The sequence below is a fragment of the Xyrauchen texanus genome, chromosome 37 (assembly GCF_025860055.1).
Source record: "Xyrauchen texanus isolate HMW12.3.18 chromosome 37, RBS_HiC_50CHRs, whole genome shotgun sequence".
NCBI lineage: Eukaryota > Metazoa > Chordata > Actinopteri > Cypriniformes > Catostomidae > Xyrauchen > Xyrauchen texanus.
The window spans coordinates 28,059,738-28,083,782 of NC_068312.1; the positions used below are offsets into that span (position 1 = coordinate 28,059,738).

A 24,045-nucleotide genomic window follows, 5' to 3' on the forward strand; every position below is an offset into this window, starting at 1 on the left:
GATGCCTTTAATGGTTGTGCTCTGTCATCATGTCTCCCGCTGAAAGCCCTTAAATACCCTCCTCCCGCGAACATGGATAGGGAACAATGGGCCCCATGGCCACGAGCTGGGGCCCATGGGAGTTGTAGGTCCTGGGCATTACGGCACCCCTGCCCACACCTATCATAGGCCTATTGCTTCAACATTTTGGCACATACTTGCATTGTATGAACTAAAAGAGCTGAGAAATTCTAAAATCTTCATTTGAGTTCAGCAGATGAAAGAAAGTCATACACATCTGGGATGGCATGAGGATGAGTAAATGATGAAATAATTTTTTCATTTTTGGGTGAACAATTCCTTAAAGGAGTTTGTACTGTAGGTCACCCCGAATGGCCTGTTTTCTTCCATCAATCAGTGAGAAGGAGAGAGAGACTTAGTGGAGTGAAAGGACAAGAGTAGCTGCCACTGAATCCTGCAGCATGGCGAGTCGCTTGTTGTGATGTTAAGGATGTTGCTGTGGCAGTTGCTTGACATGTTGACAGGGCATGAAAAGTCCCAACACCCCAGATCATCATGACTGGGTGAAAGTGATCGCTCAGACAGGTGTGTGTGCCTAAATGTGTGAGTCAGGGACACACAAAAACACAGCAAACTCCTTTAGCAAAACTGTACATTGCATGAAAGACACCGTTTGAGCTGCCACAGCAGACTGAACGACCCTGAAAATTTCATAATGCAGAAAATGTGCGGAAAGCACCCCAGACAGGCCAAACCTGCAAACTCAATTGCTCTGTCCAAAACCTAATGAGTTTTCTATAGAGGCAGCATATTAAAGGTACACAGGTGCACTCCATATACTGGCTATTCTAAAAGGTATGCATAATTATGGCCTATTATATCAATCAGTATTCAAATTAAGTTCAGAAAACAATGTGATGAGCTCAGTAAAAAAAAAAAATACACAATTGCAGATTACGCAAGAGAAATATCTGTTATAAACATACTGATTTTTCATTTAATATTGAAAAGTGTTGATAAAAGTAGTTTCACATAATTATAAACTGCCAATTTTACCCCAAATGTATCTCAGAGAGAGAGCCAAACTTCTGAATTGCTTTAACACTTAACCCCATTCTCTGAACCAGATGGTCAGCGGCCTTTAACCATTTGTCAAATCAATCACTTTTTTTGCAAAACTCTAAACACTTTCTCACTCTGATGCAATTGTGTTGCAAAATGGTAAACACAGACAGCAAAGGTTAAACACAACTACAACACAGTTGTCATCGTTTACACACAACAAATCAAAATTGTTCACACTTGTTTCTAAAGATGTAAAAACGTGATGCTGAGGCAGAATTAATCTCTTCTAGACTTTGATTTTGCTGTTGCATAACATTTTGGAGTTTACTGTAATGTGTTTTTTATTTAGAGTGTTCTTTGGGGTTTTGCAGTTGGTCTGCTTTATTTTTACAGATATTTACAGTAATATCTAAATATACAGACATTCAATACTGTATGACTTGCAGTACTTACAGTATACAGTATATTCACTGTATTACTGTAAATTGTGATTACTTTTATTTAGAGTAATTGCAAAATGCGTTTATTACATGCAATAAAACAATTTTCCTGTAACTACATACCCTGGCCGCTGTGTTCTCCATTTTCTGATGTAGTGTCTAATGAATGCTCTGTAGTGTTTATATGTTGACTTGCTGTGTGTATGATCTGAAAGCATTGTTTGATTTTGAGCACAAATTAAATGCTTTTGAGGCACTTGTTTGATTTTAGAACACTCAGGGGCTTGTGAATGTAGTTTGAAGATTTGGTTTTGTGTTTAAAGTTGTGAGAAAATGGGGGAAGGTTTCAAGAAATGTGTATTAGCAATTCAGAAAAACTGTAATACAAATAAGTGTTTTCAGGTGCTGGTAATATACCATATGCAGAGCTCTGACAGGCAGAATTTACGTCTCAAGCATGCTGGAAAGATTAACTTAAAATTGGAGGTTTTGCGATTGTGGCACACATGCAGTTGGCTAGACTTATAGCGTGGTGTCATTTTACTGAATTTATTAACCACAGTGGAAATGTTGAATATTTTTTAATGATTTCATTTGAGAATTTTCGCAGTTCACCCTAAATTGAGGGTATCAATTTACCAGCAAGCTTCCAGACACTGTTTGAGTCCCTCTCTGCAACATCTTTATTGCATATTGCAATGCAGTTTTTACACGACACACTTCCATAATCCTGCATATTGTTTGATAAATAAAACACAGCTGAACCAGCTCTCATTTGCATGCTCATTAGCGTTTGTCAGCAACAGTTGCTGTGACTGGGGGAAGCTACTGTGTGTTGAAAAACTATGCACTAATTGACTGCAATTGATTGTGGCTGACTAGGCAGCATCTGCAGAATGTGGAAAAGGTGGGCATACAACAATATGAAACAGTGCTGTAGCAGTGGACCGTTTCCTTCTGTTGGGGCGACTCATATCCTGAGTTCGCTCTTAGCTCAACACCCCTCATTATTTTAAGCAGCCCCTTCTATTTAGTTTCATGTTAATCATCATCAAGCATTGTGCACTATAGCGTGCACAATTATGCTGGAATTAGATACCTTGAACCAGTGCCAGAAAGCCTTTCAACTTATTGCAGTGGTATAGGCCAGTAGTTCTCAAACCTGTCCTGGAGGCCCCTCAACACTACACATTTTGGATGTCTCCTCAATCAAACACACTTGATCCAACTCATCAGCTCATTAGTGGAGTCTTAAATTGGGTGTGTCAAAAAGGGTGACATGCAAAATGTGCAGTGCTGGGGGGCTTCCAGGACTGGGTTGAGAACTACTGATATAGGCCATGAGCAACTCTCAATTTGTTAAAAATTATAGAAGAGCTAATTGAGAACAATGGAGCTGTCCATAAACCTGCAGGCTGTGTATTAATATACGAGTTTGTCTTTTGAATGTGTAAGCTAAGAAGCCATAAATATCCTGACCACTATCTTTCTGTAAAAACCTTGTTTAAAACCAGGCGGGTTTAAAAAATCTGCAGATTTTGTCTAGGCTGCTTTTATGCATGCCTTAACAGAAAACAGTGGCAACAGTGTGACTTTAGTACAGCAAAAGAATGATGATGAGTCACTAGAGAGAGTTCAAAGAGAGAGAAAGATGAGACTGACAGAGAATAGCCTGCAGACTTTCTGCAGAAAAGGGAAGGAGAAGAGCAGTGTGTGTGTGTGTGTGTGTGTGTGTGTGTGTGTGTGTGTGTGTGAGAGAGAGAGAGAGAGAGAGAGAGAGAGAGAGAGAGAGAGAGAGAGAGAGAGAGAGAGAGAGAGAAGGAAAGGGATTAGGAGACAGAGATAGAAAGAGAAAAGATAATGGGTGAAGTCAGTGAACCATATGCCAAACTGCTACACACACACACTCGAATGTAGGGCCTCATGCTAACATGAAACAACTATACACATACACACTTAGCAGCATCTAATGTAGATGCTGGAACTACTGCATGAATATCAACTTTCAGTTACATAAGCATCTCTTCACAGCTAATTTGGACCTGTTTTCAACACACTTAATAAACTGTTTCACCTCATGCTAAAAGGTTGGGTAATTAATAGGGCGGTACAAATTCTTACATCAAAAACAGCTACACAAAAGTGTAATGCAACGAAATGGAACAAAACAAAAAGTGTAACAAGGCACTCAAGAACTTTTTAAATAGATGCACCATCTTAAAAAAAATACAAATAAATAAAACAGCGAGACGTACCGCAGAGACCATAGATGTACTGTATGTCTGATTGTGTATGCAAACCAAGAATGAAAGAAATAACACAGTTGAAATGCAAGAATACGGCCTGTGTGAACGGCCCCTAACATAAATTAACATAATGGATTGCTGTGGACCATAGCCTAGTGATAGGCTTATGTAAAATGATATGGAAATAAAACAAACAATATATTAAATAATGTCTATTCAATTATGTACTTATCTGCCGCAGTAATATTTTCAATTATCTTCAAGGACAGTTCCAGGTTCAATAGAAGTTAAGCTCAGTCAGAATCACTTATGGCATAATGTTGATTGCCAAAAAAACTATGTTCACTTGTCCCTTATTTATAAAATAAAATAGAAAAAATTCAAAATAAAAACAGTAAGGCACTTACAATGGAAGTGAATGGGACCAATCCATAATCATTAAAATACACATCATTTCAATATTTACGTCTTGTGGATATACTTTTTTAAAACTGTGCATATTATCGTTTATGAACTGGTGCTAGTCACTTCCATTGTAAATGGCTTACTGTAGAGAATTTCGGTAAACAACATTATGACACAAAATGGTCGATTGGTCTTAACTTGTATTGAACTCGGATTCCTTTAATTTTCTCAGCAAATATGAATTTACCATATGTGATTCATTGCAATTCATTTGATTATTTAATTTAAATTAATTCAATTAAAATTTTAATCGATTTGCAGCCCTAGTAATTATTAAACTTTAATTTTGCATATATGCTAGTCCAGGCAAAGAAAATCTATATTTCACATAAGATTTGTAATAATGAGATCTCAATAAGAAAGCCCTGCTAGCATTTCCTTGGCTGCCTCTATGCTTGCATATTTTAAGAGGAGAGAGAGACAGATAGAGTGATACAGGGAATAAAAGAATAAGGGTACATCCCCAGAGACAGGCAGCCAGCAGAAGATGAAAGGACATGTCACAGTGAAAGAGAGGGGAGGGGTGGAGGAACAAACCATGGATGAGCAAAAAAGGATATGCACAGAGATGAGGAACGATAAGCAACAAACATCAAACTAAGATAACTGCTGGTGAATAGGCCCATGGAAAAAAGCAAAAAGCAAGACAGTTAGTCCCAGGGCTCTTAGTCTTTTAGCACTTGGTCTTGCCTTGCCTTGCAAGACCAACTCTAACTAGACTGCTCACCGCCATTGTTTTCCTGTAATTGGAGCTTCCAGCTCAAGATATGCTTGCTGTTCCTCAGCCTGACAGTCCGGCAGCCTTCCATTAGGCTTTAACAAATGAAGGGGAAAAAAGAGGGTTCTGTCACCCCATCGGGAATCAGGAAAAGAAAGAAATGGTGCCTGGTACTATCGCTCCTCCATCAACTCCCATCTATGTGTTTTGTTTCTGTAAGCCGTACGACAAAGGCGACATCTATAATGGACTGGGTCTATTCATTCAATGCATACATGCATCACTTCTTTTTGCTGTAAAAAGTGACAAACACATTGCAGGCGAGAGAGGAGAAGAAAGAATGAGTGAGAGGTGGCCCTCCAGACAGGCGGACATTTTAATGCGTCTCTTTCATTAAGGAGAAAGGCCAGTGTGGTTTAGGCCATATTTATCTAAGGCATCATCAGGGCTTTACCCCGGAAAACATCACACAATGAGTGTGACTTGACTTTTCATACTTATCCACGCTTTCGCCAGAGTTTACAAAATGTGGAGCACAGAGAATTTTGGTCTTCAAACTATCAACATTATCCTCACATTACATCATCCCCTTTACCTTATGCCACTGAATGTAAACACAACAATGCTTATCAATAAACACAACCTCTAAAACTGCATCATCCCAGCATCCCACCCACTTCGCCACATCCTTCCAGAGCCCAGGGCTCCTGGTCTCATTGCATGACGGGGTCCTCATGAATGCCAAGTGGGCCGGCAGAGAATAAACAAGTGTTGTTTTAGTCAGTGGTTTGTGAAGTTAACTGCCTCATGCCAACAATTTTTATCCAACTTGTTACAGAAATGAGGCCACACTCTGCCAGCGGTAGCTGAAATGTAAATCGTAAAGATGACAAATAACAAAAACAAATAATTTAGCACTCTTTAGACCAGTGCTACTTAACACGCAGCCCTCGAGCGATCTTTTGCGGCCCGCGTTAAGATATCATCATCAGAAATATATTTATCAGCAGCCTACCAAATGTGTATGAATTGTGAGGTGTCAATTTTCATGAAGATTTACGCTAGTTCTCTACATTGCTGAATCACACAAGAGAGGGAATTAAACTGCAAGAGGATGTTTAAAAAATTATAATAATAATATCTGAGCATGGCTGATGTTATGAGAGGTCGGTCTGCGTGTGGGTTCATACACAGTACATGTCTGTCAATCAAACATTGCATGCTTCACTTGAGAGTCACTCAACTCGGCGTGAATCTGTCCAATCTCTTGAATAGCTCATCAGAGATACAGTATGTACTTGTCATGACAATAGTATGACTACAGGAAAAAGAACAGTTTTTCCTGCAGTGACGGCATTGGTACGCCTTCACGCAAATGCTTTTTATTGATCTACTTTGGTGCAAAATGCTAAGGGGGTCAACAGATCTTTATGACTTTTGATGCTAATAATGGATATATCGCTCTAGTTTTTGAAAACATCTCTGGTTATGTGATGTTAAACACTCATAGTTTTTGTTAGTTGCAATCACAGTACAACAGAAATTATCTATATCAGAAAATCAAACTGTTACACCCCTTATGTTTAAAATAATTACTAAAAGGGATAGTTCCTCACCCTCATGCCATCCAAGATGTGTTTGACTTTCTTTCTTCTGTAGAACACAAATAAAGATTTTTAGAAGAATTGTCTGGACTGTTGGTCCATACACTGCAAGTGAATGGTTGCCAGAACTTTGAAGCACCAAATAGCACATAAAGAAAGCATAAAAATAATCCATAAGACTCCAGTGGTTAAATCTATGTCTTCAGAAGTCATGTAATAGGTGTGGATGAGAAACATATAGATCAATATTTAAGTAATTTTTTACTATAAATCTCCACTCTCACATCTGTAAGTCACATGTGGCACCTGTTTAGTTTCACTTTCTCATCTGAAGTGGAGATTTATAGTAAAGTGGAGAGCTGATATATATATATATATATATATATATATATATATATATATATATATATATATATATATATATATATATAATTCTTACATTATTTTATTGTCTTCAGAACAAAGAAGACAACTATCCTGTTAATTAGCATATATACATTGTGTAAGTCCCCCTTGTGCCACCAAAACAGTGCCTACATACACCTCTGAATAGCATTCTAAGATGATATTCTTCTCACCACAGTTGTACAAAGCGGTTATCCGAGTTAATTAGAGACCTAAAGCATGGATTGAAATTGACACTCATTAACAGTTGTTAGCTGACTGACGACATGTGCTAAAATTATATAAATATACACAGATCAGCCACAACATTAAAACCACCTGTCTAATATTGTGTAGGTCCCCCTTATACCACCAAATCAGCACCAACCCGCATCACAGAATAGCATTCTGAGATGCTATTTTTCTCACCACAATTGTACAGAGCAGTTATCTGAGTTACTGAAGACTTTGTCAGTTCAAACTAGTCTGGCAATTCTCTGTTGTTCTCTCTCATCAAAAGGCATTTCTGTCCACAGAACTGATGCTCACTGGATATTTTTTGTTTTTGGCACCATTCTGTGTAAATTCTAGAGACTGTTGTGTGTGAAAAGAGGAGATCAACAGTTACAGAAATACTCAAACCAGCCCGTCTGGCATTAACAATCATCCATGCGATTATTTAATCAGCCAATCATGTGGCAGCAGTGCAGTGCATAATATCAAGCAGATACGGATCAGTTACGAGCTTCAGTTAATGTTCATATCAAACATCTGAATGAGTAAAAATGGTTTGAATAATTCTGTAACTGCTGATCTTTAGAATTTACAGTCTTTAGAGTTTACTCCAAATGCTGCCAAAACCAAAAACATTTAGTGAGCTGCAGTTCTGTGGAAGGAAATGCCTTGTTGATAAGAGAGGTCAACAGAGAAGGGCCAGACTGGTTCCAACAGACAAAGTCTACGGTAACTCAGATAACTGCTCTGTACAATTGTTGTAAGAAGAATACAGTATCATCTCAGAATGCAATTCTGAGACGCGTGTTGGCGGTTTTTTGGTGGCACGAGGGGGGCCTACATGAAATTAGGCAGGTGGTTTTATTGTTGTAGCTGATCGGTGTGTGTTTGTGTGTGTGTATATATATATATATATATATATATATATATATATATATATATATATATATATATATATATATATATATATGTACATATATATATATATGTACATATGTATGCTAATTAATGGGATATTAATAATACAAATTAAGAGTGCAGCCCTCGAGGATACAGGGATCCAGCTTTGAGGCCCCTGGAAGTTGTGTAGCTCTGCTTTAGACAGAAACTAGCATTCTGAGAAAAGATAAACACACCTGGTATTAGTCTAACATTGGATAAATATACTTTAACCACTACCACCACAAACAAAACAGAAAACCCTCTGATTCTGAGCTGGGGCAGAGACAGAGATAAACACAAAATAAGGGAGGGTAGAGAGAGGCTGTGCAATATTAAAAGAGAAAGAGAAGGATGGAGGAAGACAAACCAGACACTGATTCAGCAGACGCATGAGTACATTGATGGATTTGCCATGTAATTTTGGAAGTGTGGTCTGTCCCTCTAAAATAAATACCATAAAGTAAATATGTATATCACCAGGAAATTGATAGGCTCTCTGTCATAACAAGTACAGATGAAATGACCAGCTTAGTGCACTGTACTTTCCCTGGAACACACAAACACCCACACTGAGGCAGCGATTATGAGCTAATTATTATAACAACAATTTTATTGATTGTGCCATTCCCTCTTCTCATTTCATTTGTGTTCTTAAACAAATGGCTGTGAATGCTAATTAAGGCTGTTTATTTTCACCAATCTGAAATTGTTACCATTTGTGATAAATGTGTCAGACATTTCAAATGAATGTGCTTCATGAGCCTTTCTTTTACAGTTGCATTTTCTGATTAAGTTTTTTACTTCTGAGAGTGACTGTAGTAACAAAATATCCTTTTAATGATGTTCCATTTCCTGGGAGTTTAGATAAATATCTTAGTCTTACACCCTTACATTCAACACTGCTGGTGCACCCCAGTAAGTGTTTATAATTTAGCAAACATTTATTGGGCTCACCTCCAGTCTGTGTTATACTGGTTTGCTGGAGGGCCAGCTTCTGTGCTGAACCCACATGAATTATTTCTGTCTAGTTTTATCAATAACAGTCCTTGGTGCTTCAGTTCCACAGAGCAATAGGCCTCTTGATATTTTCCTAATTGAGCAGAGTTTTCATGCTCTCCTGTTTTCTCACCATCAATAATTAATTGGTTGTCTTCTAAGAACTTCAGTTTAGGTCAGTTTAAAGTGAATGATATCCATTCCTGTCATCCATCTTTACTCTATGTATGTGTGTCCATCTGCAGTGCATAGACACCTTAGGCACTTTTAGTTAGGTAAATACAACTTAGAAGTTACAATGTTTGTCACTGAAATTATTATGTGCCAGACGTTCTTGAAAGTTGATATTCCAAAACACGTAATGGATGATGGAGGCTTTCAATCAGAGAGACAGTTATTACAGCTATTAAAATCACCATCCACATTAGGTAATGTGTGCAGTTAGTCTGATTTTTTTCCTGAAGTGTGCTCTATTTTTTGGCTGAACTCCCTCCTCACACACACACTTAAGGTAGTTTCATTTTGTGATGCTTTGTTGGTTATGAATGTTCTCTTTATCTTTTTAAGTATCTCACTTATTGTGCTTCTCTTTCCATGTTTTAGGTCTTCTCCAGGAGAGTTTCATAGAGGAACCAGATGGCTTGGTGTCGGTGAACCTGCTCGTGGTGTCTGCAGTTTCAGCATTTGCCACTGGGGCAGCACTTTCTGGTCTAATGGTATGCTGGATAATGAGCCTCAAGCACCGCCAGCATTCCAGAGGAGGTTCATCTGGTTCTGGGAATCGCAGCAAGAGCGACAAGGAGCAAAGTATGCTAGGACATCGCCGCAGTGGTTCTGTGATCAGTGTGACACGCATCAGTGGTAGCGAGCGTCCTCCCTCGCAAGTGGAGACTATGTTCTCCAATGGCTGGCCAAAGTCTGGGGACATAGACCCAGGACTACCCACTCCAGAGCAGACCCCTCTACAGCAGAAACGGCCCACTCCCAACGTTCATCTTACGGACTGCGATTGGGACCAGACCCATACTTTCTTGACCCAAACAGGGACACCCTGCCCAGTTAACTCTGCAGTCATATACCTGAGCTCCAAATACCTGCGACAGGAAGGATCAGGCGACGTTCCCCCTCATTCAGAGCACCAGCGTTATCTCATCCTCTCCCACCCACCCAACCAACGAGAGCAGGGCGGGCGACCTTCTGCCCCATCAACCCGCAATTCTGCTGGGGAGTACAACTATCCATCCACCCCTCAGGACTCCCCTGACCGTAGGAGGGTGGTTTCAGCACCCACCACGCAAACGGACTACGGCGAAAATCTGCGTTGGTCCCACGACGGACTCAAATTTAATAGCAACAACACAACTCCTTCTGGCCACCACCCCTATCCAATTCAGCCACGCACTAATGCGGCATTAGTGCGGCCAGGATTTCACACCCAGCGAGGGCTCGGTGAGCTACAGGACTTTAGCCACCTGCTTGTGAAAAGTGTAAGTGAGCGCAATCCTAACGGGCAATGACTTTCCAGGCCTGTTCACACCCTTCAGAATACCATCACACTCAAGACTCAGACAAGACTCACTGTCCATCTGTAATCCTGCCCTAACTGTCCTCTCTTACTGCCATCCAGTGTCTTTAATCCCCCCCCCCCCCACCTGTGGCTGAGCTTTAGGACTACAGATGTGACATATCAGCCAGATATTACATGGGTGAGAGAGAACGAGAGAGTTAATGGTCGATGGTGTTGAAGCTGCAGCCCTCAAGGCTGCTCACCCTCCCTCAGCATGATGGCACTTTGCAAGTTAGCACATTAGCGGCTTCTATCACACTCTGTCTAATGAAATGGAAGGATTGCTTAGAAATATGTGTCGGGTGATGGGTGGAGAAATACAACATCATCATAATCCAGCTAATGGCTATGTTTACTCTTTAGCAAACACAAGCATATGCGGATTGTCTTTGTAATTTCACACAATGTTAACCATTCGGTGGATATGATCGGTTTCGTTTTCGCCTTTTTTTGCTTTACGTTTGTACCTGTGGACAACAGGCCACTATGTGCATCCAGGAGCCTTCAGATAAACTTTGACAAACTTCTTTGTGTTTGTTTTTGTGAGTATGAGCCATGCCAAAACTGGGTTTAGCCTGAAAAATGTGTTCATCTGTCAGACTTAATGTGAACACAAATCTCACGTAGTCGACCGACACTCGAGTTTCATAAATGAATTGCCTGATCTGATGTCAACTGACTGTGTCAGAAAGCAATCAAGACAACTGCCATGTTACATTATTGAAAGACCCGTGTGCTGTTTTATCAGATGCAAGCAGGTGAAAAAGTGCGTTAGCCAACAATCATGGATGATTCAACCCATGCTTTCTGAACACCAGCATTAGCAGCACAGTAAGCTGCTGTTGATTGAAAAAACAGGGAAGTACTGTAGAAATGAGTATTATTGTGCACAGGGAGATACTGTAGGTTATTGGGTGGATCATTTATTTTGCTTTTCCAAAACTTAGTTCAAAGTAAAATATTTTGGTGTTTTTTTTACCCATTTGAAAGGCAATGAAATTAGGGGCCTTCACACTAAATGTTTTATTGCATCCATCCACACCGGTTTTCCATAGTTTCTCTGTGTAGTCATGTGCTAGATGGACGTCTTTGACCTCTGTGCCACAACTTTTTAAAAGACATCTCCAGATGCCTAAAGTCTGTAATATTCTATCTTTTTAAGCACAAGAACATGTTGGTTCTGAACGACCCCATAGCGGAGCATCTGAAACAGTTTCTCTGTCTCTGTTTGGCCTGACTTCCTTCTCTTTGCAGTCCATTGACTAGAATGTGAGCATGGTTGTATGGGCAGAGTCAGGCCGCTAGGGAGCTGCATTCAGAGTGTCTCAGTGACAGTGGGCCTCTTTGTGCAGCCCAGCCAGAGAAGACCATCCCAACAACAAATAGCCGTTAAGAGTCATGGCCTCAGAGAGACAGAGGTATCGGCCCAGCCCAGGAGAATGCCAATGAGGAGCCAGACAGATCAGACCCCTCTGGGTCCCCACTTACTGCAAGCTTTCTCAAGCCACACAGAATCATGGGGCAGATTGAATACAATGTTACATTTAGATGGAGAGCAAAAAAATCAAACCCTCATGGGCTCCCCATGGCATTATGCCCGTTTCAACCATTGTTCAGGATCCTCTGGCTCTCTTTGGATTGGTGTTTGTTTGTTTCAGGGTTGTAAACCCCACGGGAGGCATGAAAGAAAAAGTGAACTATTCAATTAATTCACGTCTCACTGAATGACATTATCTCTGCTTTCTTCCCATGGGGCATCCATAATTTACCTAGAATTACACCAATGTCTCCACTAGAGGACAGTCAAGCACAGTAGATGCTTCTTAAAGGGATATTTCACCCAAAAATTTCAATTCTGTCATAATTTACTTCTTGTCATGTTGTTGTTCCAAATCCAACTTTTTCTCTTCAGTGGAACTCAAAATATGATGTTAGGCTTTCATTTTATGGAACAAAAATGCAATGAAAGTGAATTGTTAATAAGGTTAACATTCTGCCTAACATCTCCTTCTGTGTCCAATGCAAGAAAGAAAGTCATACAGGTTTGTAACAATATGAGTTTGAGTAAATGATTAAGGAATTTTCAGTTTTGGATTAACTTTTCCTTTAACTCTCAATGCCTGAGAGTATTTGACTTTGACGTGTCAGCACCTAACATCTCATGATAATACCCCTCATCCAATAATCAACAAAAATTTTAAGTTATGAAGCCTCTGTAAGAAAACAGGCTGTGTTCCGACTAAAGAGTCTGGTGTATTGTTAGAGAGATGATTATGATAAAAAAAAAAGGGGAGCGCGTTCTTATTTTAATGCAGAGGTATAGAGCCGCAGAACATTATAAGAGATTAATGAAGTATATAATTCATAGATTTTAAGTGCCAATGTATTCACTAAGTTCAAGTTATAACTCATTATGTAAATACTTTACTTGCTACACCCTTAAACGCACACAGATCCACAGACAGACCCCTCAGTGAAGTCCTCTACATGCTGAAAAATATCTGCCCACCCATGCCTGCTCTCGCCCTCCCTCCCTCTCTTTGGCTTTCTCACTATTGCACCATTAGGCCGAACATGCATGATAAAAGTCTTTGTTGGCTTGATAAGGCCTAGAGATGATCAGGGGAGACGTGGATGTGCAGAGATGCAGGCACCTACTTGATTACTCACAGTTCTTAAAGCAAATACATTAGATGTGTGCTGAATAATGACAAGCAAGAAAGAGAAGGCATCAAACAAGAAAAGCAGCACATCCAATCCAAGTCATCTTCCATAAGATTTGATTACATTCCATAATGTAACATTACCTAGAATAACCCTGAACCCTAGGAACAACCATCAAATCAGTGTTAGAATACATTTTTACATTAAAGTAAAATAAGCGATTCACCTGAAAATGAAACTTACCCTCAAGTTGTTCCAAACCCGTATGAATTTCTTTCTTCACAAGAAAAGAAAGAGAGACACAGGCATATGATAGAACATTATGAAATACATATGATGTATCAAAAACAGAAGAATTCACTACACGCATTTTTAAATATCTGCCATTTTTGCCCCAATCTCGACTCTGCACCAAACGTAGTTTATTCTTGAGCAGCTCTGTACACTTTTGTGTGTGTGTCTCTAAACACTGCCTAGGTTAATTCACAATATATAAAAAAAAGAAAAAAGGCCAATGAAATGGAGTTAATTTGCTGTGGAGCTCTATAAAGTGTGTTTCCTCTTAAAGAAAATAAATGAGATTTGTTTCACTGTTTCTCTATGTCGTAACCCTCTCAAGCAAGAAATAGAGCCAGACATAAAAACTCTGCCGTCATTGTGTTTAGGCAGAAATATATCTAGTTTTAGAAAGCATACTCTCCATTTTCTAATAAATATGCTGTCCATGAACAGTACAGACAGTGTTGCCTGGGGCATATTCATTGTCAGAAGGGCTTTTTTTTCTTTGCTTTGTCTTTGACAGTCCTGATTTATACATGCCCCCAGCCACAAACTGCCAGAACTAATGGGCCTCCCTTAAAGAGAATGTGCGAATACAACAAAATAAATAGTTTGTTTAAAAATGACACTTGGCAAAATCTGACATCTGACAACAAGCACAGAATCTGCATTTTTGTAAAACTGTAGAGAATATATTAGTCAGCAATGATATCTTCATTTTTATATTTGTTTGTTTTTGTGGTAAAATTTTAGTTTATGGTTTATGAATTCACACAAGTGATTTGATTTGCTCTCTGGTGTGTGAAGTTTTTGGATGATGGCAATGATTACAATTTTGCTGTGACTGTGACCTGCATTTCAGTGTTTGATCCTGGTTCATGAACTGTGCAATGTGATTTTTTTGAAAACCACACAGGAGACATTTCTTCTGAAAGAGATAGAAGGAAAAAAAGTCTTGCAAAAGAGACAAGTCTTCTGTTAAATGTGATGAACTTCTGTTTTGTCTCATTCTGGAGGCTGATTGTGTTATTGGGTTCATTGTCATTAAATGACAAGTTGTGTCCCCTTCAGTGTACATACAAATTTCAGTGCTTAAATTTAATTTAAGTGAACTATCTGCATGAACACAGCCTCGGTCTGAATCCACAGACGTAGTGTGTACTTCTGCACAACATGCTACTGTGTGCCCTAATATTCTCCATCAATCAGACAGTCACATGCATGCTTTGAAATCAACAGCACAATTGTACACAAAAGGACATAAACACACATGCACACACAAAAGTGATCACTCACACAAACACATACCTACACACATTTTTGCATTTGACAACTCATTGTCTTCAGTTCTGGCTGTCATTGAGCATGGAGACTGTGCTCTGTTTTATCATATCCTGTTCTAATAAACCATCAAGATCCTGACTGCATGTTTTTCTTTTCCCCGAACACATCACATTTGATATTATATATTATATATTTTTCTCAAACCTAAAGCTGATTTGTTGCCTTTAGTCAATTTTTAGAAATCACAAATACCTTTATTATTATTTAATTTTTTTAAATCACAGTTAATACAGTTTTTATGGCCATATTAAATGAGCAACTACATTAAATATTTGTATTTTTAAAAACAAATGATCTTTTCATTTGTCACGCTGCAGGACATTTAAAAGGAACTATTAATGGAAAGAAGGTGAATAAAAACTATGGGAACACACTTTAAGAATTTTTTCACCCAAAAACAACCATTCTGTGATACATTTCCTACCTATATATATATATATATATATATATATATATATATATATATATATATATATATACATATACAGAATAAATAAAGTAAACATTTGAAGACGTGAAAAATATTATGCCCCTTAGACTTTTGCGCAGTACTGTACTTTATATGACAAAATAGCATGAAAACAAAAAGTGGGTCAAATTGATGTTGTATCCAAATCCTCATATATTACATATCACACGAGGTGAAAAGTGCCACGTATATTACACGTATAATCTCACTTAATAATTCACATTTACTTGCTCCAGTTACTATCGGCATTATCTATAATGCAATAGACATATACGCTTTTCTCTCGGAAAAAAGAGAAAATACATTCTGCATGTATTATGAATATCCACACGGGGGTAGTGTTGTCTATTTCTCGTGGACGTACGTGATGGATGATCTGATACTGATGCGGAATGCACTAATCAGAGGTTGGCTATAAAGTGAAGCGTCCCATTGTAATGGGGCAGGTTGTCACCACCTACCATCCAAGTAGCTGAGATAAGATCACAATTATGCAATGCGAGAATACTCATAAGCTTTTAGCCTTACCCAAAAGTTATCAAGAGACTTCTTTACTCAGAAGTTAGTTGAAATAATGTGACCTGTTGGATAGGCCTATAGTGGTAGAAATGCTAATGTTATAATGAAATGTATCTAAATGTTGATCACAACCAATGTCAGTCTGTCCCATTCACTTAACTGATGCCACATGTAAATCACCAGATGTCCATTGGATGTGTGTGTTTACATCTGGAAGACATATTTTTTTGGGTTGTTTGCTCATCTGCAATACGTCGATAATATGTTTCCTCTCAGATGTCAATTAGAAATTCAGCAGACGTCATTGAGACGTTTATGATTTAGAATGCTTGTAAATGTGATATTTTTAAGATGTTTAGAAGATGTTAATTAGAATGAGATACTTTCTAGATGAAACGCTCATAAACAGATATCTCAGAGATGTGCTATCTGGGTAGGGAGCATCCTATCTTGATTAGTGGCCTACCCATTGAATAGGGGTGATTGTTGTGAATTGGGTTAAAACTGCTAAATAAGGTAACATAGTTTAGAGCAAATATTCTCAGCTGCATTCACCCTTTCCATCCTTCTTTAATACTTCTTATCTCCATTGATTAAATCCTTCTTATTTTGGATGATCTAATGCCCTTGAGTAACTGAGAACAAAATAAAAAATGTATCTGACAAGAAAATGACTAATTCCATTTCATTTTCCATTTGCAATAATACCCCTATTCCAGGGGCATAGATACCAGGGGGGAAAGTCACTACATTCTGCACTTTGTTACGTGTTATGTGTCAAATAACTTGCATTACTAATTTAGTAATTAGAAAAGACATCTGTTACACTATAGTCTGTTTAAAATACATCTGACATCTGGAATGTTTCTCAACACCAGGAATAAAAAAATTAAAAAAGATTCGGGGTTAAAAATAAATACATTTTATATTGGTCATATTTAATATAATATTTATCAATAATTCAATATATTTTTTTAAAGATAACTAAAGGTCGAAAAACTAGAAATATGAAGATCTGGATTTTAGTAAAAGAGACTGTTTCTATAACAACAGTGACATTCTGTTCAGCTGATTTGTAAACAGGGGACCATGTTACTCCATATAGATCATTGAGTTAGACAGTATGTCTAACACCATCTTCATATTACCAAGAAACGCAGCCTCAAGAGTAATTCATCTAATTCAGAGCTGTCCGAGGACAATAATCTGTAATCAAAAGAAATCAAATAAGTGTCATGCACAAATGCACAGAGCCCTTGAAGTGGGATTTGTGTCATTAAATGTATGCAAATTCTATGAATTTCTGGGTAAAATGGGAAGTGATCCAAGGTGTTTATTTTCTTAGTAATCTAATCTCAAATGTTTTTGCTTTAGATTTTACATTAGACATCAAGTGCGACCCAACACAGAATCATATCATACAATTAACATACGTCCTGACAATCTACAAAATCATTACCATAAGCTGAATAGGAATACTGACAATTTTGTAAATGTATAAACAACAGTAGAAGTGTGATTACCCGCCTACAGGGTTGGGGAGAGACGAAATACATGTAACGAGAAAACGGATATAAAATACAAAATATAAGTAACTGTATTCCACTACAGTTACAATTTAAATAATTGTAAATTTGAATACAGTTGCATTCAAAAAGTATTTTGATTACTGAAGAGATTACTTTGCATTTTATTGTCATTTGTTTCATTTAATATTTAGTCCTTTCAGATGGAAAACATTTATACATATAAATGATGCGATCCAAAGTGCATTTGAACAGCGGTGAAACACTTTCTTATGATGTGTTACATTCATAGAAGTCAGAGAAGTCAGAGAACTTTGAAGTAAGTTTGGAGCAGAAGAAATAGAAATAAACCTTGTGTAAACTGTCAGCTTTATGCTAAGCTAAAATGTTAAAATGTTACCAGGCACGATCATATTTTATTATCAAGAAAATTAATCATCATAATTCATAATTTCTTTTTCTCTAGTAAGACCTTTGATATTAGGGCAAAATTTGTATTCTTGATAATAATTTTTGTATTGTTTTCCTATAATAATTTATAAAAATCCTTAAAACAAGATCAATTTGATTGATCTTGTTTTAGAAACAACATGGCATTAGAGTAATCTACGAAATACGTTACAAAATAAATTTGACAGCATGTATTCTGTAATCGGTAGTGGAATACATTCCAAAAGTAACCCTCCCACCACTGCCCACCTAACACATGGAACAAACACAGGGCTAAATATTAAGTTTGTATTAGCCATATTATCAAGTGACAGTTGAATTTTCATTAAAAGTACCGTAGATTTTGATTGGATACACAGCCTTTGATGTCAACAACAAAATATATTGTTCCTCCCTTTTAAAAGTTGTTAAGCCTGTTTAATTAGCTTTCCTAACTATGCATGATGATATAGTTAGATGCATTTTATTATTTGCATTTTGCATTGTTCTTTCCCTGAAGACTTAATCAGGATAGATCGGTGACCTATTTTTTGTCAGTTGAGAACCATTGATCTACTTTATAGTTGCTTTCACATTTTATGTGGTTCATTTGGATATTATAGAGTAATTGTGTACTAAAAAATATGGGAAAGTGTAGTGTAGTGATACACATATCATTTTAAAGCTTTTAAAACACTTTAAACACCCATATTTTCAAAAGCATGAACTGTTTCTTGATTGGCGCACAGATCTTTTAAGAAACATGAAATTTAAGACTGCAGAATGCCCCCTCTGAATGCGCTGGAAGGCAGTGCCTTGTTATGGCTACAAATGTCAAGGGTCAGTCTATAAAAGAGATGAGAGAGTAATAAATTTAGATATTTACAGCCCAACCATTTGAAAAGCTATCTCATTGTCCAGGACATCTATTTGGAATTTCTTAAGCACACACACACACACCTGGGTAAACAAGCTATCGGGCTTTCAGTGTGTCAGTGGCTGGTGACATGATTAGCTGGTAGTGTGGCTCTTCAATGGTAGGTAACTGAGAAACAATCTGAACGCTTGATTTATCTTTCACCAACAAGGGCAATATTACCTCATCAGAGGCTAAACATTTCTCACAGAGGCCAAGACTCATGAAATGAATTCAGTTTGGATTATGAAAAGAATAGAAAAGAACATTTGAATTTAAATGAAATTGTTTGCTCCTCATATGTCTGCATTATTATATTAGAGTGATATCCGTTACAGAACAGGCTCTAATTAACACTCACAAACACTAATATGAATATCATGGCAAAGGGAGATCTTCACCTGATTAGTGAATCTCAGGAGATTGCTAAGTAAAGCAAATTTCTAATTGTTCTAATTTTAAATTTAAGCAAAACTCTACCTCCACAGTGTCACCAGCTTGATATATTTACAACCAATTACAACTATAAACCTTTTAAACATAAATGAAAGAAAGAGTAAAGGATATTTTTTTCTATATTTAATCTAAAGTGTTATGAAATTTCACAGCTAATACATAATTGAAACAGGAGCCAATGGGTTCAATATCAGATGTTGTTAAGGTGTCAGTTGGGGTCATTCTATCCTCCCTTTTATCTCAGAGATGAGGTTCCCAGATCTTTCAGGATTTACTGTTCTGGTTGTACTTGCATAAAGAACCTCAGCATCAGGTTCCACCTTAATACACTTTACAGTGATGAATTGTCTGCAAGACTAGTGATTAATATATATTGTGAAACATTAAGGAGCAGTAGAGATCTCTAACATACAGAGTGTTATGCTAATTACTGTATTGTTATTCTATGAAAAACTTCCTGATAACGTGTCTCTTTAGCTCAACGGTTAAAGCGTTGTGCGCAACACACTCTCACGGCGAAATCGTAAGGATTCGTACAACTTTTCTAAATTTGGCTAAGTCATATATATTTGAAAGACTTTCACTACAGCTAATGATGTCGCTGGACATCGTTTCCATCTAATATGTGACAATTACTTGCTTTTGTCACACACAACAGCTTCCTTTCATGTTTACACACTCTACTGATTGGATAAGTTTAGATAAGGAGTTTGGATAATGGCATAATATTAATAAATATGTCCTTAACACCTTGTGCGTGGAACTCCTGCTTACTTCCGCATTAGACATCCGGGTATTTGCATGTGATGAAATTGTACAAAATCTTAATAAATATCCAACTTGTAAAATATGTAAGAATTTTCATGGGATCGGGTTGTTGTGCAAGCAATGAGGTGGTGGGTTTGATTCCCTAAAAACAGACATAAAAGTGTCTGCTAAATAAATAAAATGAATTACCTTATTGGTAGGGTTAAATTTCCCCAGTAGTTGAAAGTCAGTATTAGTGTACAGAAAATATTGCAAGACATATCTGTCACCTCAGAAAATTCTATTTGCAAATTCAACATTAAAAATAACCCTGTACCCTCTATCACAAATTAAATAGATCAAGCAGATGGTCTCACAGAAGTTTGTAGAGCAAGAACAAAACAAAACAAATCAAAACAAAACAAAAAATGATCTTTTTGAATACTATTCTGATGCTAGTGAAAATTTGTAATATTGCTACAAATCGTCTTCGTCTCCTTAAGATGATGTGCTAATGTTTTCCTCTTTTGTAAGTCACAATGGATTTTTGGATAAAAGCGATAAAATAAATGTAAATGTAAGTAAATTTTATTGTGAAAGAGTTATTACATTAATTTGTATCTTTGGTCTTGTTTACTGCCTTATGTTACATGAAACTTAAAGAAACCAACAGGTCTTCTATCCAAGTACAACCTTTAAGGAAGCTGAGAGGTTTCTTTGTCAGATCTGCGCCCCTCCCAACCATAGCTGATCCAGTTTAAGAAACCTGAGTACCTCATTGCTGATATTGACTTCATCAGTAGTGCAAGTGGGCATCATGACACACAGGTGGAGATAGAGGGCACTTAACAGGCAGACAAAACATATTGTGAAACTCTGCACTGTATCCTATCGCCTGTGCTGCCCCTGTTCTGTTCTCCTATTGTTTATCTTGGATTCGTTCATCTGCTAAATTCATTTAATGATATGCGCTTCTATGTTAAAGGGATAGTTCTCCAAACAATGAAAATTGTGCCATCATTTACTCACCCATATGTTGTTTAATCCCCTGCCTCATGTTACTTTTCTTTCTGCTGTGAAACACAAAAGGAGATGTTAGGCAGTATGTTAGTCTCAATCATCATTCACATCTTTCATTGCATAATTATCCCATACCATGAAAGTGAATGAGGACTGAGGTTGTCATTCTGCCTGACATTCTCCTTTTGTGTTCCACATTAGAAAGAAAGTAATACGAGTTTGGAACAACATGAGGGTAAGTAAATGACAGCAGAAGTTACATTTTTTGGAGTAAACTATCCCTTGAACCCTATCCCTATCCCATTCAGGTCCTTTTTGACCGGGAGAGGTACAGTAAATAATAATTTATAAGTACCACCTAGTTTTTAGTATGGAAACCAAAGTTTGTGACTTTGTCAAAACTATCAAAATAAACATAATCTTTTTTTTTTTCCAGATTTTTAAATACAATTATTTAAGAGATATAACCATCTAAAACAAATTATTACACTGATTTGGTTTGTGGGTCAATTGTGGCCAGGGCATCAAATGTGGCTTTACACATTAATTTTTTTATATTTTTTTTGTACATCTATGAATTATTTATTTTTTCTAATAAACACTTCACTTACATATTTAGCCTCTTTCCCATGATCTCTCACACACACTTTTTTGTCTCCCACTGGGACTGCATTTTGTTTACAAACATGCACACACACATACACACACAGTGAAACACAAACACACATTCCTGTGCAAGACATACATGTCAAACATAACAAATAAACTGTAGAAAAGGGACTATTGCCTAAAATGTGTGTGGCAAGTTCATGGACACCTGCTAATGCAAACGGTGAATGCAGATTCTGACTGCAATAGGAGGGTTAAGTCTCTTTTTGTGTTATTCTTGATTCTTAAGCTTAGAACTCTTAAGTTTTACTTGTTAGCCTATAATTATTATCTTATTAGAATAACTTTATTTACTGAATTTAATACATAAGTGTTAGTATAATATATGCCAATGGTTCTCCAATGGCTTTCCTTCAGGAGACAGATTTTACATTGGACATCAAGTAGCAACACAACAGTACTAAATGTAACCTGTATTTATTGTAGTGTTAGTTGTATTTTTATTTTACCTTTACATTCTCGGGGAACAGAAGGGGTCTCCCCTGCACCTGGCAGTGGTTCTCCCACTCCAGGCGGTCGGCAGTGAGCCCCTCTCCGCTTGCAGTCGCCGGCCGTTCCTCCGCTTCCTCTGTCCCCCAGAAGATGGCCCCGGCTGCTCATCCCCCGCTGGGCGGATGGTAGAGGCAAGAAATCTACTATGGCGTATCCCTCCTCCTTCCCGGGTTTCAGCACCAGTGTAAAGCAGTTCAATGGAAAGGAGGAGGCAAGAACTGTTTAGTCAATATAAAAAATATTTTTAATAAAGAACTAGAATCAAAAGACACAAATACACACATAGGACGGACAGCTGCCCATAAACGTTCTCTCTCTGTCGCACCACCATCCGCAGACGGCCTTTATCCCTCTCAGAGGCTTGATTAGCCTGATAAGGGACCAGGATGGTAAAATCACGACCCGGCCCTGCCCTCCACCCTGTCACAATTCTGAACAGTGCTTCTGCAACACTACATGCTTCCAGATGTCGCGTTGCATAATCCACCAGGACTAACACAAATCGATGTCTGCGTGTCATCCATTCTAATGGCCCGACGAGGTCCATGCCAATTCGATCAAAAGGAACCTCGATCAACGGAAGAGGGTGCAATGGCGCTTTTGGAGCAGCCAGCGGATTCACCAGCTGACATTCACGACATGTGGCACACCATTTGCGAACATCCCCGTGAATGCCCAGCCAATAGAAACGGGCCATGAGATGGCTTAGTGTTTTCCACTGTCCCAAGTGACCTGCCATCAGATTATAATGAGCAATTTGCAACGGTTCTTTGGTACTAAGAACCAGCGCCTCTTCTTCCTGAGACGGCTGAGGAAGTTTGGAATGAACCACCACATCCTCACACGGTTCTACACCAGTACTGTAGAGAGCATCCTGACTGGCTGCATCACTGCCTGGTACGGCAATAGCACCGCTAACAACTGCAAAGCCCTGCAAAGGGTGGTGAGAACTGCCAGAAACATCATCGGAGGTGAGCTTCCCTCCCTCCAGGACATATACACTAGGCGGTGTGTGAAAAAAGCAGTGCAGTGCATAAAATCATGCAGATATGGATCAGGAGCTTCAGTTCATGTTAACATCAACCATCAGAATGGGGGTCGGACTGTGGCATGATTGTTGGTGCCAGATAGGCTGGTTTGAGTATTTCTGTAACTGCTGATCTCCCGGGATTTTCATACACAACAGTCTCTAGAATTTACTCAGAATGGTGCCAAAAACAAAAATATCCAGTGAGTGGCAGTTCTGGGGACAGAAATGCCTTGTTGATGAGAGAGGTCAACAGAGAATGGCCAGACTGGTTCGAACTGACAAAGTCTATGGTAACTCAGATAACCACTCTGTACAATTGTGATGAGAAGAATATCATCTCAGAATGCTATTCTGAGATACGGGTTGGTACTGTTTTGGTGGCACGAGAGGGATCTACACAATAACATGCAGGTGGTTTTAATGTTGTGGCTGATCAGTGTATGGTGTGCAACACCATACAGTGTAATTTAATTTCACATTTGCATTACATTTATTCATATTCCTTTACTTACAAACCATTCGAGACACAAACAAATGTAACTTGTCAACTCAGTGTGTCTGATTCTTCCCCCATATGGCACTAGATCTCTATGCTAATATTTCTAAGCCTTTAGATGATGCTGCATCTAATTATATCTCACTGTGTGTCATAATTTGAGTCTTCTGGGGAAAATTACTAACACACAGATGGGATTTACAATGAGGAAATTACATATTAAGCCACAATTTAATTTGTAGTTGTTTCAGCTTTAGTACAAACTGCTATAGCCGGTGTAGTGCTGGTAAATTAAATGTGAGCTGTGCATACGCTTTAATCTAGCAAA

General features: G+C 38.1%; 1 protein-coding gene across 1 annotated transcript in view; it reads left to right on the forward strand.

Moving 5' to 3' along the window:
* The window catches only part of LOC127630414 (semaphorin-6B-like), a 160,998-nt gene extending 147,082 nt beyond the window's left edge, over window positions 1-13,916 (forward strand). Inside the window, exon 17 of the mRNA XM_052107884.1 lies at window positions 9,698-13,916. Coding sequence (XP_051963844.1) covers window positions 9,698-10,611 — 914 coding nt within the window. The 3' untranslated portion in view covers window positions 10,612-13,916. The remainder of the gene's footprint in view (window positions 1-9,697) is intronic.
* Window positions 13,917-24,045: the final 10,129 nt, after the last annotated feature.